At 41.3% G+C, this 20,437-nt stretch overlaps 1 protein-coding gene across 5 annotated transcripts in view; it reads right to left on the bottom strand.

Annotated features, from left to right (window-relative positions):
- LOC126236935 (esterase FE4-like) overlaps positions 1 to 20,437 on the bottom strand; it is a 212,734-nt gene that overhangs the window by 145,633 nt on the left and 46,664 nt on the right. For 2 of the 5 annotated variants that reach the window (XM_049946622.1, XM_049946621.1), the window contains exons 10-11: positions 20,288 to 20,408; positions 14,151 to 14,409 (exon numbers count right to left, since the gene is read on the bottom strand). The exons of 1 other annotated variant lie outside the window; for it this stretch is intronic. In XM_049946622.1, the coding sequence (XP_049802579.1) occupies positions 14,253 to 14,409; positions 20,288 to 20,408 (278 nt within the window). In that variant the 3' untranslated portion in view covers positions 14,151 to 14,252. Of the gene's footprint in view, positions 1 to 14,150; positions 14,410 to 15,066; positions 15,179 to 20,287; positions 20,409 to 20,437 lie in introns of those variants that run through there. 2 more of the 5 variants (XM_049946626.1, XM_049946623.1) reach the window with 2 other exon arrangements.

Below are 20,437 nucleotides of genomic sequence, written 5' to 3'. Positions count from 1 at the left end.
CGGGAAGAGTGCAGCTTTGGGAAGGTTTCACCTTTTTATGTTGAAAAAGTTTAGAGGGCATCGCTGGTACACTGAAATCAGTCAAACGATTGCGTAACGAAACACTGTTGGCTGAAACTGCTAGTTCCTAACAAGCGACAAACTCCAGGAAAGCTAAATGCCTTGGGGAATAAGCCATAGAAACGGAGCTCCACTACAACTGGAACTACAGCAAAGGTCTTGTGTCATGTAGAGATCTGGCAGACATTCCCAAGGAGGTACTGGAAGATGAGTGGGATCAGGAATATGGTCGTCGATGCGCAAAATATATTGAAAAGCGTGGATGGGAATCTAGTAAAATCTGACTCCCTCATCCTTACCTTCAATAGCACGAAACTCCTGAAGGATATCAATGCAGGTTTCCTTCGTCTAAGTGTATGGCTCTATGTATGCAGCCCCATGCGCTGTCTGAAATGGCAGCGCTTTGGGCGCGCAACGTTAGGGCGTAAGGATGAAGTCACTTGTGCAAGTGTGGGAAGGCCACCCACGATGGAATTGGTTGCTCTTTCCTCTGAAGTTCATACATTTCTCTGGAGTAGGGACAGCAGCGTCTTCCTTGAAGAAAGGCAAATGCAGGAGATTAAAACATCTAAACATTACATGATAAAATTGGTTTGCACTTGCTTAATAGTTTACGCCTGCCAAAACCGCAGCCACTTTCCATTACCGCTGTTAACCTGTGCGACATTATAAAATCTGAACATAGGAAAGTAGAACTTTATCTGTGCTGCGTGAATATAACTGCAATAGTTCAACGAGTCTCACAAGTTCTGTTATGAGATTCATAGCTAAAATGAAAACGAGAGGATGAAAGTATGTAGTTGAATTGGCGGAAAATTTTGCTTAACGAACGTAGTTAAGTACGAAAATCTTTCACGAAAGCTCTGGAGAACACTGTTAGTAGCGAACGTACACATTCCATGTCAATTTTCTGGATGAATACATTACTATTATGTTTCTCGTGTGAAAGAAACAGAGCTTAAACAACAGTAATTTCACCCAGAAACTTGAATTAAATAATACTGTACCACAATGTAAAACACTATTATCTTGGACTGTAACAATTTGTTACATAAAAGTGGACTGTCAATGGAAACAATTTGATGAAGATGTGTATTCTGCATAATGAGTTTCCCACTTGCATTTAAACATCTTTTGTTGGAAAGAGATCTGAAACTCCATCTTTGACTTACGTATCCTGTTGATAATAGTTCCAGAAATGCGAACGCTTTTGCAACAAATCCGGTTTCATCGATCGACTTGTTTTCTTTATTTTCCTTTTTTGTATTGGTTATTTTAGTAAGGAACACATACTTAGAATCTAAGGTAAACTCCTGAAAGGGGAAAGAAAATTTAATTATGACCACATGTCATATTTTTAATGACATTTACTATTCAGGTAAGGGTATTCATCGACACTGGGATTCCCCATTCCGCGAGGCGTAATGTGGTAGAACCCATTAATACTGATTGTTATCTGTTTTAGAGCTTCCAGAAAGTGATAATTAGTGGCAGCCAATGGCTCATCTCAAAGAGAGAGAGGGAGAGAGAGAGAGAGAGAGATTGTTTATTGTTATTTTTATTAGATTTCGCATGGATACAGTTACTGTGGGTGCACTTGTGACCAGTAAACCAAGATCCTATGCTTTTAAAATAGAAATAAATATATTTGATATCTCTGGACACAGGACACGATCGGAAAACAAGACGTGAAAGGGCAGGCTCATAATTGTCATTATTCTTCATTCACTAATTCACATTTATTTTTAATGGACCTGATGCTTTAACAAAGTCATGAACAATACGAGCCAGTTTAAATATACTCTCGAATTCACCACCTAAGATTAACCAGTAATTAAAACCGATGGCACCATAATAGAATTAATTTTTTTGATAAATTAAAAAAAAGTCGAACTACATCAATCCTCATAGCTGTAACCTCACTGTGAATATTTGATGACAGTTAAATAAAAGATTTCTGTAAAAAATATTTCCGAAGCCATCCATAGACAATCTTGGCATTAAAATAGATAGATACAAATAGCCTTAACAAGCGATTTACATCTCGGCAAGTGGAACAATAGACAAATTTCCTACAAAAATTAAACAATATTTACATCACACAAAGTGACGCTTTGTTAAAACATTAATTACTAAAAACCAGGTCTAAAAAATCCTTCAGATTGAGTAAAACTTTTGTACCTAAGACACTGTCGTAGGAAACTAATACAATAAGGTTCACTAGCAATCAGATCGAAATAAGCATAAGCGACTGAATTTAAAGCTCACAGCAACCAGAAAACATGACTTCTACATATACAAGGAGGCGTTAAAACAATACCCTTCAGGCGCGAAAGAGAATGGCTGATAAAACTCAATCTGGAAACAGCCGACATAAACAGACTTCCGCACCACGTAGCGGCGCCGCCCCCGACGTCAACCGATTCCGCAGACACCACGTCGTCACACAAACAGGCCGGGGCCGGGTCTAGTGAAGCAGGGATACAACCCGTCGGCTTTGATCAATGACGTCAGAATTGGCCAGAGAACATTTATTACACAGATAAAAGAGATGACAAGAATGTTCAGAAACAAAGGAATACGAAAGACGAAAAATATAGTTGACATATACGATATAAAGGCCAGTAATATTTTCACGTTAAGGATATCGCGTGTTTGTATCGTATTATTTCTCTGGTAAATGAAAGGGTAAATATTCGTAGCATAGAATACATCACGTCACATATATATGAGTTGTATCTCAAACCTCATTCGAACTGTATTGCTTAAGTGCAGTACGGGGTACAAGTTTGGCGTACGTCGATTTCTTCGTTTCCACTAGAATTAGTGTCGTGTTGTTCGGCTGAACTATGTATCCCCTGCTTCACTAAACCCTAAATGAAGCACGGGATACAAATTTTACATGTGTTGTTTATTTCGCCTCTGCTGTCACTAACAGTCTGTTCTTACGTAGATATTAGTACTACCGGTGGTAGAAGGAGCTACGTGCATAATATTTGTATCCCATACTTCCGCTGACCTCTATATACACTCCTGGAAATGGAAAAAAGAACACATTGACACCGGTGTGTCAGACCCATCATACTTGCTCCGGACACTGCGAGAGGGCTGTACAAGCAATGATCACACGCACGGCACAGCGGACACACCAGGAACCGCGGTGTTGGCCGTCGAATGGCGCTAGCTGCGCAGCATTTGTGCACCGCCGCCGTCAGTGTCAGCCAGTTTGCCGTGGCATACGGAGCTCCATCGCAGTCTTTAACACTGGTAGCATGCCGCGACAGCGTGGACGTGAACCGTATGTGCAGCTGACGGACTTTGAGCGAGGGCGTATAGTGGGCATGCGGGAGGCCGGGTGGACGTACCGCCGAATTGCTCAACACGTGGGGCGTGAGGTCTCCACAGTACATCAATGTTGTCGCCAGTGGTCGGCGGAAGGGGCACGTGCCCGTCGACCTGGGACCAGACCGCAGCGACGCACGGATGCACGCCAAGACCGTAGGATCCTACGCAGTGCCGTAGGGGACCGCACCGCTACTTCCCAGCAAATTAGGGACACTGTTGCTCCTGGGGTATCGGCGAGGACCATTCGCAACCGTCTCCATGAAGCTGGGCTACGGTCCCGCACACCGTTAGGCCGTCTTCCGCTCACGCCCCAACATCGTGCAGCCCGCCTCCAGTGGTGTCGCGACAGGCGTGAATGGAGGGACGAATGGAGACGTGTCGTCTTCAGCGATGAGAGTCGCTTCTGCCTTGGTGCCAATGATGGTCGTATGCGTGTTTGGCGCCGTGCAGGTGAGCGCCACAATCAGGACTGCATACGACCGAGGCACACAGGGCCAACACCCGGCATCATGGTGTGGGGAGCGATCTCCTACACTGGCCGTACACCACTGGTGATCGTCGAGGGGACACTGAATAGTGCACGGTACATCCAAACCGTCATCGAACCCATCGTTCTACCATTCCTAGACCGGAAAGGAAACTTGCTGTTCCAATAGGACAATGCACGTCCGCATGTATCCCGTGCCACCCAACGTGCTCTAGAAGGTGTAAGTCAACTACCCTGGCCAGCAAGATCTCCGGATCTGTCCCCCATTGAGCATGTTTGGGACTGGATGAAGCGTCGTCTCACGCGGTCTGCACGTCCAGCACGAACGCTGGTCCAACTGAGGCGCCAGGTGGAAATGGCATGGCAAGCCGTTCCACAGGACTACATCCAGCATCTCTACGATCGTCTCCATGGGAGAATAGCAGCCTGCATAGCTGCGAAAGGTGGATATACACTGTACTAGTGCCGACATTGTGCATGCTCTGTTGCCTGTGTCTATGTGCCTGTGGTTCTGTCAGTGTGATCATGTGATGTATCTGACCCCAGGAATGTGTCAATAAAGTTTCCCCTTCCTGGGACAATGAATTCACGGTGTTCTTATTTCAATTTCCAGGAGTGTATGTAAACTGCTAACGAAAACGTGGTAATGGACGTACGTTACATTTGCAACCTTTACCTCAGTTGAACTACGCGAAGAGGCAACAAGACGACACATGTACAATTTGTATCCCATACTTCACTATGGGGTAAAGTTTTTATCCACCTTCGACGCTAATAGTATACCATTCTTTACTTGAGCTATATAGCTATACACAACATTTGTATCCTGCTCTCCAGCTGACATACATTGGTAAATCTCATCAATGTTACATATGTCGTTCTTTTCGAATACGTAGTGTCAGTTTAAAAGACAACTGAAGGACGGGATACAAATTTCAGCTGTGTCGGCCGTTTTACCTTTAATATTGCTAGTACAGATTCGAAAAAAATCGTATTGATACTAGTGCTGGGAAACGAAAGAAGAACGATAGCTGCGGAATTTCTATTACGTACTGGACTACACGAAAACATACGTATTGGTGTAATACAACAATGAAATACGTCAAAATAGTCAAATGCAGTAAAAGAAGAAAATGGAAAAGTAAACTTACCGGAAAGGAACTTCGTAAAAGAACCGAGGCTCGCCTATAAAGACATCAACAAAAATCACATACGTACATACACAACAAACACAACAATACGAAAACGACGGCCGGAGTGGCCCAGCGGTTCTAGGCGCTACAGTCTGGAACCGCGCGACCGCAACGGTCGCTGGTTCGAATCCTGCCTCGGGCATGGATGTGTGTGATGTCCTTAGGTTAGTTAGGTTTAAGTAGTTCTAAGTTCTAGGGGACTGATGACCTCAGAAGTTAAGTCCCATAGTGCTCAGCGCCATTTCTGAACATTACGAAAACACACACACACACGCGCGCACACACACACACACACACACACACACACCACACACACACACACACACATTCATCCCCCACCCCCCGTCCTAATGTGAGATTAGCTAACATATTTCCGACTGTACATTTGCCCAACAAGTTTAATAAAACATTTAAACGGGCAATATTTTTGGGGAGTACTGTGTCTCAATGAATATTCGTCTAGGTGACTTTAAAGAGTGTAAATCTGGCATTTCCCTTTCCCTACAAGAGATTTCACAGCTGACCAATAACCCTCAATGCTATTTGAGCAAGCCCCTGTGGATAATGATCTGAACTAAATATTGTGATTTACTACGAGACGCTGATAATCCCTTTGCCTTAAATCCCTATATGAAGAAAACACGTCTGAAATTACAATGGAACCATCTGCAACGTGATCTTCAGTTAAGCTGACCGAAACTTCTTTCCTTCGACTGGGTACTTCTTTGAACACTACATCGTCACCCTCCTGACCTGAAACTACAGCCCCCCAAACCCATATTCCCACAAGAGGTGAAAGGCCAAAAAGCTCACGACCCTTTGTATCCAGCTGTTTTCAGGTGAAATGTACCCTCTCCCGCAGCAGGGCGAAGCTACCACGGCAAAAAATTCTTCTGGCTGCCGTGGTGTCGATGTACTGGTTAACGATGGCAAAACGAGGAACCGTCTTCTCATCACGGCAGCGTAGTAGGAAGGCGAGCGAGCTTACTTGTTAGTAAATTAGCCTTCTAAACGCGCAGCTTTCCCAGGCGCTTGATGCTGCGCCACGTTTCCTCCCGGTAGAGGTACGTTATGTACGAATGCATGCTTTCGCGGCGATATCCGTCAGTAAAACATTCTCAGGTTTCAAGCCGCGTCAAGTGTCTTTTTTTTTTGTTTCTTCTTTTGTCAAGAACAATGCACAGTTCAGTAACTGGTGAGCCATTAGCCACTGGGATTATATCTTCTGCCTCCACAATGCTTTCAGATTGTAAGAAGGAACTGACGATTCATCGTGAGGCTAGTGGGTAACGAAGTAAGGAATATTATAAAATCGCGTGCCTTAGAAGCAAGGCAGGAAAGTAAAACGAGTTTATCTACTTGCTGCCCGTTATGCTGACGTATCTCTACGGTCTTGCAAAAAGTCGAAAAAGCGTAATTACCACTGATATGACCTCTTTGTACTTCTGGTAAAAAGCGTCCACGACATGAAGTACGTAAGTTTCACTATCGTTACTTGGATATGGATGTTATAAGAGACATTATACTATGTACATGTGGACATCACATTTCCACTGCAAGCTCGAAACAGTCGAAAAGCAGACACAAATAACAATGTTTTCATTGGCTCTCCGCGATGAGAAAAACCATTTCAATTGTTGCATGCACATTATCAGCATTAATAAACTAATTATACAAATGAAAAAAAAATGGTTGGTATTATTACGAAAGTAGGAATATCATAAAAGAGTGTGGTGATTAGATATATTTAATTTGTAGAAATGTGCTGCTGACAAAGGCAGATCTACTTTCATGACAATGTTTTTCGAACTCCAGCTCACAAGGCACACATGGTTAGCTTCTGCATTCCGATCGCGCGCATTATCCTCCGCTGCTGACAATCCACTGACAACTGTGTTGTGCCACAGATCAATTGTTTATTTTTATTCTCGATCACACTGAAAGGTGGCTACACTGAGTCACAGTGCCAGAGATTGCGCCAAAGATTATTATTCCGCCGCCTTCACTGGTGCAGCAGTAGTTCAGAGGCTGTCGCGGGCAGTTGTTCAAAAATGGTTCAAATGGCTCTGAGCACTATGGGACTTAACTGCTGTGGTCATCAGTCTCCTAGAACTTAGAACTACTTAAACCTAACTAACCTAAGGACATCACACACTTCCATGCCCGAGGCAGGATTCGAACCTGCTACCGTAGCGCCTAGAACCGCTCGGCCACTACGGCCAGCCGCAGTTGTTGTTCTGTTGGGCGAGAGAGTAGATGCTATTCAGTTGGTGTAATGTATAGATGGAAGAAGTTGCAATTGTCAGAGTGTATTTGAGGAGATGGGCTTTTGATTTATGATGCTGGTGTAATGGAAAATTTTCGTCAATATGTAATGAGGTAAAAAGGTACTAGAGTTTTCTTTAATGACAATGCCTCTTCTCACAGGTACAGTCAACAAGGCATCTGGCTCGTGTTGATTTATTAGACTTGTAATTCTGGTTTCTATGTGCAATTATAGTATTTCTGGTTTTTCAATTAGTTCATTGTAAGTGGTGTTTAAAATATTTTGTCGTATTGAGAAAGAACCGAGTCAGATATATGTACGTTGAGTCACACTACCACACACAGAACAGTTAGACTTGTGCTTAGTTGTTTCGTAGCTTTTATAGTTGCAGGGGACTTAATTAATCAATTGTGTTAATGGAAATTCCTTGTCAATGTTTATTTTTATTTTATGCAGTCAGATTGCGTGCTAATAATAGTCAGGGCCAACCGGTTACGAGACTTCGTAACCGGTCACACAGCTAGTAAAATTATTGCATTTATTCATTAATATTAGTCCCGTTTCTTTTTAATTAAGCCCCCATGCAACACATTGTCAGTTTGGCAAGCCGTGGGTGAGTAATCAGCATCCGGCATGTGCCTATCATTCCGCCTGAAGGAACGGTCGTCATTATTTTAATACTGCTCATATCAAGAGAAGGAATGAAATCCTTTTGTAAGTTTCCATTCTAGTCCCTCAGTGTTAAAAATACGATGGGTTACGGGGATTCAACGAAAATTCCAACAGAACTGGCAATTAATTTTTGTGTGAGTTGTTAACCTTTTCTCACTCGAAGAAGCATCACCATTTATGAGTAACGGCCACATTTCTCTTGTTGACACATTTAATTGTACTTCCTTTGCCAAAACACAGCGTAATTTGCACAAACTCATCTCACAGCAGCTATTGCCACAGAATTCTGAGACAGAGAGCCCCGGTTAACAAGTAATTGGCAATCAAAAAGCTCAATAGCTTACGAAAAAGCTCATAATGTCGGTTTGCACTGAAAAAAGAGAGGAAATTTCATGTTTATTTTCATACTAGGAAACTCTTGTTTCGCTAGCTGTCGATAACTCTTAAAAATTAGTCAGTGGAGTGAAACAAAAAGGGAAGTACTGATATATCGCCATGGATAAGGAAGTTCCCTGTGTTTACGAATTGGCCATCATTCGCCAAACTTTCGTTTCGATGTCTCGAGCGGTTTAGGAGATATGAGAGATGTTGCATTTCATTCTCGCGGGCGTGAGATCGGAAGTGAGCGCCCTACATAGAATCCATTTTCTCGAGATCGGAGGCAGATAGAGACCTCCTCCCAAGTCTAAACAATAATTCAACATGCTAGCTAAATTTCAAATTTCTTGTCAGTGTTTTACATACGTTCCTTTCCTCGCCGATTCTGCGCCTCCTCATTCCTTATCAGTCCAACTAATTTTGAATATGCTTCTGTCGCATCACAATTCAGATATTTCAATTTTCTTCTGTTCCGGTTATCTCACAGTTCATGTTTGACTACCATACAATGCTGTGCCCCAAACGTTCGTTATCAGAAGTTTATTCCTCAAATAAAGGTCCACGCTGCAGTTACAACCATGAACGATGGCTCTTGAATTTAGACTTGCTCTGCGCATCTACATCATGCGTCCTCCGACAACCAATGATCGTTCATTAATGTTCTCAGTGATCTTCTGTGAATGTCAAAGCCAATTCGAGTATTAAGAGTCAAATGGCTCTGAGCACTATGGGACTCAACTGCTGAGGTCATTAGTCCCCTAGAACTTAGAACTAGTTAAACCTAACTAACCTAAGGACATCACAAACATCCATGCCCGAGGCAGGATTCGAACCTGCGACCGTAGCGGTCTTGCGGTTCCAGACTGCAGCGCCTTTAACCGCACGGCCACTTCGGCCGGCTCGAGTATTAAGGGTGCTGGTGAGTTTTTCCTACATTTGTTGCGAGCTATCACGGCAGATGGTGGTGGTAAGCAACAGATTCTGCATAAGCAAGCGAGAGACACAATTTGCATTATGCACGCTTTCTTGAAACGCGGAGCACGTATCTGTCCATGTCTGGAGCTGCGCGAGTCATCACTGTTCTTGGATCGGGCTAAAGAAAATTTCTCATGGCCAGGAATTCCCTTTATGCCAGTGCTAGTCTCCTTATTATGTCGTCCTTGCATCAAGGGTTATTTTGCTGCCTAGGTAACAGAAGTCCTTAACTTCATCTACTTAGTCAACCCCAATGCTGATGTTAAATTTCTCGCTGTGTTACCTCTGCTACTTCTCATTACTTTTGTCTTTCTTCGCTTTACTCTCAATCCATATTCTGTACTATTAGACTCTCCATTCCATTCAACATGTCCTGTAACATTTCTTCACTTTCACTGGGGATACCAGTGTCACCAGCGAATCTTATCATTGATATCCTTTCATCCTGAATTTTAACCCCAGTTTTAAACCTTTCTTTTATTTCCGTCATTGTTTATTAGACGTGTACATCGAACAGTAGGAGCGATACACTGCATCCCTGTCTTGCACTCATCTTAATCCTAGCACCTCGTTCTTGGTCTTCCAGTATTGTTCCGTCTTGGTACTTCCATATATTGTGTATTACCAACCCCTCCTTTAACCCATCTTTTTCTAAGTTTCGAGTGTGTTGCACCATTTTACATTGTCGAACACTTTTCCAGGTCCACATATCCTACGAACATGCCTTGGTTCTTCTTCACTCTTGCTTCCATCATCAACCGCAACATGAGACATGCCTCTCTGGAGCCTTCGCCTTAACGAAATCGAAACTGATCGTCATCTAACAGGTCTTCAATTTTTTTCCATTCTTCTGTACATTATTCTTGCCAGCAAATTGAATGCGTGAGCTGTTAAGCTGATTACGCCGTTATTCTTCCACTTGTCGGCTCGTGCTGTCTTCGGAATTGTTTGGATGATGTTTTCCCAAATGTATGATGGTATATCACCAGTCTGACACATTTTATTTACTGGTGTGAATAGTCGTTTTGCTGCCGTTTTTCACAATGGTATTAGAAAATCTGATAGAATATTATCAGTCCATTGTGCAATATTTGGTCATAAATCGTCAAAAATGGTTCAAATGGCTCTCAGCACTATGGGACTCAACTGCTGAGGTCATTAGTCCCCTAGAACTTAGAACTAGTTAAACCTAACTAACCTAAGGACATCACAAACATCCATGCCCGAGGCAGGATTCGAACCTGCGACCGTAGCGGTCTTGCGGTTCCAGACTGCAGCGCCTTTAACCGCACGGCCACTTCGGCCGGCATATAAATCGTCCAAAGCTGTTTTAAATTCTGAGTGTAATAATGGATCTCCAATCCCTTCCCTTTTGACTCCTGTTTCTTCTTCTATCACGTCATCAGACAAGTTCCCCCCCACCCCCCCCCACCTTATAGAAAAATCCAGAACAAGTCATTCTCTCTACCAACTCTCTCCTTCGCATTTAACAATAGAATTCCTATTGAATCCTTAAAGTTGCCGTCTTTCTTTTAATTTGACCGAAGTTTTTTTTTGGCTTTTCTATATGCTGAGTCAAGTCATTCCGACAATCACTTCTTTCTTAATTTTTTCATATTTTCCATACAGCCATTTCGCCCTTCCTGAGTGACTTTTATTGTATTTTTGTATTCCTAGATCTCCTTCGTCCGCATCTCGTGGTCGTGCGGTAGCGTTCTCGCTTCCCACGCCCGGGTTCCCGGGTTCGATTCCCGGCGGGGTCAGGGATTTTCTCTGCCTCGTGATGACTGGGTGTTGTGTGATGTCCTTAGGTTAGTTAGGTCTAAGTAGTTCTGAGTTATAGGGGACTGATGACCATAGATGTTAACTCCCATAGTGCTCAGAGCCATTTTTAGATCTCCAACATTTTTCTACTTCTTCCTTTCGTCGATCAACTGATGGTTTCTTCGCAGTTACCTCCCTTTCACCTATGTTTGTCTGTCCAGCATCTCTGATTGCTCTTTTTATTGCTGTCCACTACTCTTCAAGTGAACTGCCTACTGTGGTATTCCTTATCTCAGTATCCACATTCAGTGAATATCAAACACGTCTCATCATTCCTCAGTACTTCAGTACCCCACTTCCTTCCACACTGACTTTTTCGGGTGATTCTCTTAAGCTTCAGTCTACATTTCATCATTCTAAATTGTGATGTGAGTCTACATATGCTCCTGGGTACGCTTTACGATCCAATATCTGATTTCGGACTCTCTGCCTCACCTTCACGTAATCTAAATGGAATCTTCTTGAATCTTGTTTGCGTTTCGAAGTACACCTTCTCATCTTGTCACTCTTCAGCATAGTATTCTCTATGAAAAACTGAAACTTACTGCAGAACTCAATTAGTCTTTCTCCTTTGTCATTCCTAGTGTCAAGCCCATATTCTTCCGATCTCTTATTCTACTCCTTCCCTTAAAACCACATTCCAGTTCCCCAAGACCATTAGATCTTCATCTCTCTTTACTTGCTGAATTACCCGTTCAGTATCCTCATATACTTTCTCTATCTCTTCATCTTCTGCTTGCGATGTTGGCATGTATATCTGAACTGTTGCTGTTAGTATTGGTTTGCTGCTGATTCTGATGAGAACAACCCTATCACTGAACTATTCACAGTAATTCGCTCTTTGCTTTGCCTTGCTTTCATAATTAATCCTTTTCGTGTTATATCATTTTCTGCTGCTGTTAATTCCCTATACTCGTCTGACCAGAAATTCTTGTTTTCTTTCCATTTCACTTCACTGTTCTGCACTGCATCTAGATTGGTCCTTAGCATTTCCCTTTTCAGATTTTCTAACTTCACTAAAACGTTCAAACTTCTGACATTCCATGTCCCAACTCGTAGTAAGTTGCCGTTTCATTGGTTAGTCAGTCTTTTTTTCTCATGCTCACTTCCTGTTGCCATTCCTCTCCCAGATATCCTAATACGGAACAAATCCAGAATCTGTTGTTAGTGGTCCCCGTCGGAGGTTCGAGTCCTCCCTCGGGCATGGGTGCGTGTTTCCCTTAGCGTAAATTAGTTTAAGTTAACTTAAGTAGTGCGTAAGCTTAGGGACCGATGACCTCAGCAGTTTGGTCCTCTAAGACGTTACTAAAATTTTTCAATTTGTTGTCAGTGGAGAGATCATCATGACACTTTTTCATTTACAAACCAAACGTCCTGTGGATACACAGTATGTGTCTTTAATGCAGTACTTTCCAATACTTTCCGCATCCTCATGATGTTGACCATTACTCTTTCTTCCACTTTTTGAGGACAAGTTCCCATTCCAAGGACAAGACAGTGCCCTGAATCCCTGTCTGCTACTACTCCATCCCCTTTGACAATACCATTGGTAGAACAATGGTGACTTGTTATGCCGGAAATCTTCGGCCGCCATTGCTGAAAATGTTAGCAGTAGCAAAGTTCGAACCACTGACTCAAGGCTGCAGCTCAGAAATTCATGTAAGGTGTAATTACTTCTCACTACCTCTCTTGACGCCTCCGCGACGGAGATCAGAATAGTGACGCCCAGCCTTGAAATCATGTTGATGTCTTAATTGGTTGCCGACGAAAACCTTTCGGACACACCGCTGCTCAGAGTCGCTACGAAATCACCCCTTAGCAGAGTAGTCAAGAGAAGGGGTGAGCTGTAGTTAGGGGGAGGTGTGACGACTGTCCCATGGTAGCGTTGAGCAGCTTTGCGATGAAATGTGGTGCCACTGTGACACCATCAACCCAGACTGTACCCTCCACGAACTTCTGTGCTATTGCCGGTTTTTCATTTTCGCAAGTGTCGGCACCTTCATGCTAATTTAGAACCTTTGTGTCATAATTGGAGAAAATGACGGGCTTTCATAAAAAGAGACCAATTCTGTTGCGCACGTTCTGGATTTCATAAAATTGTTGCTGAAACTGAATCACTGTCTTCTTTACACATACTTTTTTGTCATATAATAATAGCTTTCATGTGAATATTAGATAAAGATTTAACACTTTCAGTGTTTCTACAGCATATCTGTTTAAGCATTTTATCGTAGCCTTATCATAATGGGTCAGAAAACAGAAAATCGGTACCAACAAAAGTTATTGCAAATGTTTTAAGAAGAATTACAATGGTACCAACAAAAGTTAGTGCAAAAGCTGTTTTAAGAAGAATTACATTAATTACCAATTCATTAAAATCCTCTTAAGAAATGTGTTAAAATATCCTCCGAGCTACTCCAAAACAAGAGGTTTTTCTTCGTAGCGCACTAAAGGAAACTAGTTCTCAAATTTTACACGGTGGTAGTAGGGGAGTCTAGTTTCACTTATAAGTTTTACCTGAAGGCAAGAAAAGATGCAGTTTCTCCACTTACTTCAAAACTGTTATAGACTCGATTACAATGTAGAAATTCCTGTGCAAACACGCAACGTAATAACTGTAATATCTTCAGACATGCTATGGGCGCCGGGGCAAACGTTTTACAGTTTTGATCAGAGTCTCGTTAAAGAAACTGTGCTAGGATGAACACATAGTTTTAAGAATACTTTTTTCTCTTCTCGTTACTTTATAGTATGTTTGAAGATGAAATGGAAAATATTGCTGTTAAATATTTCATGGTCTCTAAAGCGAACGGTCAGAATTCGCGTGCAATGACTTACACGTCAGCAGAAGACAAATTTTAATCTACAGTAAAAGGAAGACGAAGGAAAATAAGCTGAGACAACTTTTTTTCTGTCATACGATGTTCAGTAAAATACTGACATTGTACTCTTTACACACTCAATAATCTATTTATTTTCAAAAAGTCTCAGACATAATAGCCATATGAATGGAAAACCATGTCAAAAACGTAAGACAGAAAGACAGCTGTATTTATGACGGAAGTAGGTTATGCCAAAAGTCCATGTACGGGCCGTACACGTTAGTTCCGCTGCTGAGAGGAGATGTTATCACCAGATAGTTTTTGGACGATTCGTCATACTCCTTCCAAGTCTCCGTCAGAAGGGAGTCCAGTTGTGGAGTTGGATTGCTGAAACAATAAAAGCTATATCACTGTTCAAAATATTAATTCATTTGTACAGCTACCTCAGAAGAATTACAAACAAATAGCTACCAGTTTCAAATCTCATTTAGAAGAAGAAATAATATTGCGATCCGATTTCATTTATTTCTGAAACTTGGCTCTCGATGTTGTGATTCATATGTAGGCTATAGATGACGGAAACAAAATTAATGGTATGATGCGTGATCTGCGCTTCTTGCTCACAGGAAACTAAATACGGCACTAAAACTTCGCAGAACACTAGTGTGTGAAACTGGACGTTCAACACTTGCGTTTAACGGTCACCTTACCCAATGAGGAGTCTAGAGAAACTTTTAACCCACCATTAAGTATTGCAACTGAGTACTGCGCCCTGCACAATGAAAAGTTCATTCTGTGAACACAGAATTGTATAAAAGTTTTGGAAACGTTAGCAGTGATCTTTAAAATTAAAATTCAAAGATTAAAAACAGCCTTGATCGCAATTTTAGTTTTATTGGAGTGACCGGTTTCGATTCTATTTAAGAACCAACTTCAGACTCTGAAGCAACATATTACCAGATAGAGGGATCGTTATAATAATACGTATATATAACAGAATGTAGAACTAATAAATAAATATACCCAGAACGGTGGGTGGACTCCGTGGAGCAAGTTGCGCCGACCCTCGACGCTGGAATAGCTGCTAATCGGACAAGGAGGGAACGGTTATTAACGAGGCTTGGTCACGCCCACCGTCCTGAGTGTGACATCATTGCTAGCCAATCATAAAGACGTCTATGATTAGGTAAGCACTAGAAGTAGATTAAAAAGGGCGTTATAGTTAAATTACATCGTAAAATCATTATAAGTGATTATTCGTCATAAAATATAAACAATAAAGGTTACTTGGTTTAAGATCAGCTAAGAGTATGCTACCCTCTAACGTCTATTCTGCGAAGATAAACCAAAGGTTGCTAAATCGACAGGCAGACGCTACTCGCAAAGATTCAGCGAGGTTTGCCGTGAAACGGCGTCCTATTCCGATGTGGCAGTCTACAGTGCTGTCAAAGATTACAATAGGCGAGGACCAACGGCCTCTGTCGATATAACATGTTGGAGATAATCAGACGGTGAATTACATTATATCGTAACATCACATAAGTCTCATTGTTCGTTATGAGATATAAGTTGTAAATGTTAAAGATTTAAGACCAGCTGAAAGTACGCTCCCCTCTAATGTCAGTTCTGTAAAAGATGCACCAAAGGCTGCTATCGATAGTTGCAGTGGAAACGGCGTCCTATTCCGATTCGTCAGTCTACAGAGTTGTCAAAAATCGCTATAGCTGAAGACCAACGTCCTCTGTCGATATAACATGTTGGAAATAACTTTATGTGATGGTGGTTTTAACAGTCATTACAGTGAGTGCGTGAGGAGGCAGTCTTCACACTAGTGCATAGTGAAAGACGTAGATATTATAGAGTAATGTAAAGTTACTACATGAAGGTCCTATTTTATCTAGTATTGATTACCAAAAAGCTAAAAAGTAGAATCATGATGCTATTAAGTAGAATGCTGGCAATATTCTTGTACACTAAGGGAACTAATCCCGTAATGAGAGATATTTGACACTACGTAGATATTATAGAGTAATGTAAAGTTACTACATGCAGGTTCTATTTTATCTAGTACTGATTACGAAAAAGTTAAAAAGTAGAATCATGATGCTATTAAGTAGAATGCTGGCAATATTCTTGTACATTAAGGGAACTAATCCCGTAATGAGAGATAGTTGACACTAATACGTGACATAAACGTTACATTACGTGTAGCATTTAGAGGACAGAAACTCTATAACCAGGAAACCATGAGAAATATAGGAAAAATGCGGTATTATTTGCCAGAATTGACATATAGTAAATTCAAGTTTTTTCATGAACGTAATGAGACAACAGCAATGGTTATATCAAGATATAAAATATGAAATATGTAAAAAGTATAAAAACAAGATTATGTCCTTGATCATAAAAGCTAAATAGATGAAGAGATAACACGAAAAGTCAGAAAAATGTATGAGGGAAGTGAGAGTTGTGTGAAAGTGGGGAGGGAACGTACTGCATGGTTCAAGCTGGAAAATGGGCTGCGACAGGGAAGTGCACTTTCGCCTTTATTGTTTATTATTGTTATGGATGAAATCCTACAGCAAGTATCAGATGCAATTGGAGATCATAAAATGAAAGCAGTGCTTTTTGCCGATGACCTGATGTTATGGGGAAATTGCGAGAAGGAGGTGCAAGAGCAGTTAGATGTATGGGAGGCAACGGCAGCACAATATGGAATGCATTTCTCTGCAAAGAAAAGTGAAATAATTGTCACAACAAGGAAGAAGAATAGGCCAAATGTGGATATAACTTGTGGAGGCGAAAAACTACAAGTGGTAGAGAACTTCAAGTACCTGGAAAGCATGATTGAAAGTAAGGGAGGAAACGCAATGGAAATAAATGAAAGGTGCAGAAAAGCAGGGCAGTTCTACAAATGCATTAGGGGGCTTATTTGGAGCAAGGAGGTGCCACAGAAATCCAAGGGAATTATATACCGAACATACTTTGTCCCCATATTGACATACGGAAGTGAGACATGGGTAATGCACAAAAGCGACAAAAGTAGAATACAGGCTAGTGAAATGAAGTTCCAGAGGAGCAGGTTGAGTGTAACAAGATGAGACAGATTGCGAAATGTGTATGTGAGGGAAAGACTAAAGGAGGAACCAGTACAGGACAGGATAGAAAAATCAAGACTGCAGTGGTATGGACACATGAAGAGAATGGATGAGGGAAGAATTCCAAAGAGGATGTTTGATCTGCAACTGGAGGGGAAGAGGCCCAGAGGAAGACCAAGAGATAGATGGGTGAAGGGAGTGAAGGAATGTGTGACGAGAAGAGGAGAGAACTGGACGAAGGTGGAAGAGGGGGAATGGTGGAAAGACAGAACACGATGGAGAGGCTTGTGTTCCCGACAGACCCAGCCAGTGGCTGGAAACTGTCCAAGATGACGACGACGATCATAAAAGCGCTAATGATAAAATCAAGAGTCAACATGATTTATAAAAAGAGCTAGGACATAGCGTATTTGAGAACAAAAGAGAAGTATTACTTACAATAAGTCTTCAAAAATATCAAAGAAACATTTTTCTCTGAAGTGGAGCTGCTCGTTGTGTAAGACTAGAGGTTTGTTTTTATAATGTGCATAAATTTCTAATTCTTCCAAAGAGTTTAGAAAAGGTCCTTTTGGGGCAATATGAAGAATTTTTAAATTATTTTGAATTGATCCTTCTGAATGATTGCAGTCATTGAAATGTTGGCCAAATAAAGATTTATTGCGACTAGTGCCTGATGTATGTTCTTAAAAACGAACAGCAAAGTTGCGGCCAGTTTGTCCGATATATTCTTTCTCGCAATCAGCACATTGTAACTTATAGACTCCAGAGTTTTGGTATCTGGCACATTTTTGGTCAGTATTATATGTAAGTCTGTTTTAAAGCACTGGTCATTTAGGTATCTGCCTTCTTTTTGATCAGTATTATGTCTAAGTCTGTTTAGAAGCACTGGTCATTTAGGCATCTGCTATCTTTTTGATCAGTATTATGTCTAAGTCTGTTTTGAAGTACTGGTCATTTTTTACGCTAGAAATGACGCAAGGAAGTAACAAGGTTTTGTGAAAGTTGATGTTTAAATGTCGTCCTTATCTGTAGTAATCAATATGGACTAGCTACTAACTGTTAGATCTCATAGATGAGAAGTAGCTGCAAGCAGTTGTGTCTTCCGATTTCTACCGATATTTACCAATGAGAAGCAGTGAACAGTTTTTAACAATGGTGGCACGGCGAGCTTGCGCTAGCGCATTCTGTTGTTTTTTGTTCGTTTTGCTCGCGTTCCGCGAGAACTTCCTCTGTACGTACGAATCGAGTAAAAACTGAGCCAGATCAACGCATCGCTGCTGAAGAAGAGCCGTTTGCGTTTATACTGCAAAACACATCCGTTTATTCCGTTCAGTGATCTGCTCCATTCGTATAATCAGATAACTTTTGAAATTCGCGTGTTCCAGGACAACATGCGAGTCGATTTTAATGAACGTTTTATCGCCATATGCAATTCATGAAGTGCAATCAGAACTTGAAGACGTTCAGTACGTGTCTGAGACGGTTGGTGCATCAAATAACACAAGCTTAAAATGACTCCCGATTAGAGTTAGATATTTCACTCCTAACGAAGCTGTTCAGTGTAAAGTTAGCTCTTTTCAGTAGACTGGTGAAGAAAAAGCTGAATTATTGACTTTTTTTGTTTTGGGCCTCTTAAGGAAGAAAACGTAGTTGACAAGATCATCGCGTTTTGTATAAATAATTCTAACGCTAATTTTGGTGGGTTCCTGAAGGCTGGGATAAACAACGTTTATTCAATATTGAGAAGCATGCTCAAAATGAACCTTCAAGGAATTGCTTTCGCGTAGCCCATGTGATGTACAACGGTGTACAGACAAGTGCAGACATTGTTCTGTATCTATTCTGTGCGTGTGGAAGAACTGATATCATTCCGTGGTTCTATTGCTACTGAATATAAGCTAATCATGGGTGGTATTAAAACCAGATGGTTGTCATTGCTGCCTGGAGTTAGAAGACTTATTGATTTGTATGAGCCTCTTAAAGTCTTATTTCTTGTCTCAATATATGTCCTACACAGCTAAAACAGTTTTTGAGGGCAACCAGTCACTTTCTTGTCTTCATTTAAAGCAAAGCCAACTGAAAATGTTTTCAAATTGAATCCAAAAGTTGGGTACAACCAGAATGTCTGAGACTGAGGCAGCTGAAGAACTAGAATTGATTAAAGAAAAAATCAGTAACCGGAATTTAGTATATTTCAAATTTCAGTTAACGGTACTGCGTCACTGTTAATTTATTTAGAAAATAAAGGTGTTTACATTCAGTCGAAATATGACCTAATACATATTTATTTTATCACACTTTCGGAAGATGTTTAGAAAAGTGGGGGTTCTCCAGAACCTGTAATAACGGAAAACAACTCTAGCTTAATTGGTGGTAGTCGACCCCTTTCACCAGAAGACGGTGGAAATCTTAACTAGTTTCTAAAGGACTTCCCAGAAATGTTACTGACACACATCAACGTGGATAAAATACGAGAGCTATGCGCAGCGACATGCATTTCAGAGCATACGTTACACTCAGCACAGAGTATACTTCATCAACGTCGTAAGCGAAGTCTTCGGTCGAAGCTATAGGCTCACAAAACACAGAAAATTTAGATCCGCATGTTTAAACAAATTATTACATATTAAATTCATAATGATTCGTTAGTTCTGAATTTAATATGAATCATCTCCATAATGACGGTGCCAGCCACTTCGATTAATAGGACACTGAACAGCAATGTTGGAAGATCTATAATCACAGGGGAAGAAAAAGGAAGAAAGATTAAGATTTAACGTCCTGTCGACATCGAGGTCATGTTGTGCGGAGCAGAAGCTCGGAATGTTTCAGGAATGGAGAAAGAAATCGGTCGTGTCCTTTTAAATGAGCCAACCCGACATTTGCCTGGAGGGATTTAGGGAAGTCATGGAACCCTAAACCTGGATGGCCGGCGAGGATTTTAACCATTGTTCTCCTGATAACGAGACCAGTATTCATACAATAGCAGTTGCACTCTTCTTCAGTTCTCAGCTTGTAGTATATTTTGTGTAATAATTTAAACTTGTTATCAGTACATGAACGGCTGGAGTTCTGGATGTCATTTAAATTGGCTCCATAAGCAACGCGACGCTACTTACTGCTTATTACTCATGAAAATTACCATTTTTAATAAATATATTACTTACTCATATTTGGCGAAATTGGCCCACATAGCTGTCATCTGCGCTCTGACGATTCCTCCATCAGAATTAGGGTCAAGTGACGATGACGCGAACAAGTAGTATACGTCATCCCCGTGAGTTGCGCCTGAAAATACATAACAGATTTGTTATCCC

This window comes from Schistocerca nitens, chromosome 2 (assembly GCF_023898315.1).
Source record: "Schistocerca nitens isolate TAMUIC-IGC-003100 chromosome 2, iqSchNite1.1, whole genome shotgun sequence".
Lineage (NCBI taxonomy): Eukaryota > Metazoa > Arthropoda > Insecta > Orthoptera > Acrididae > Schistocerca > Schistocerca nitens.
Note: the sequence above shows the minus strand (reverse complement) of the source record. Positions and strands in the feature narration are given on the sequence as shown.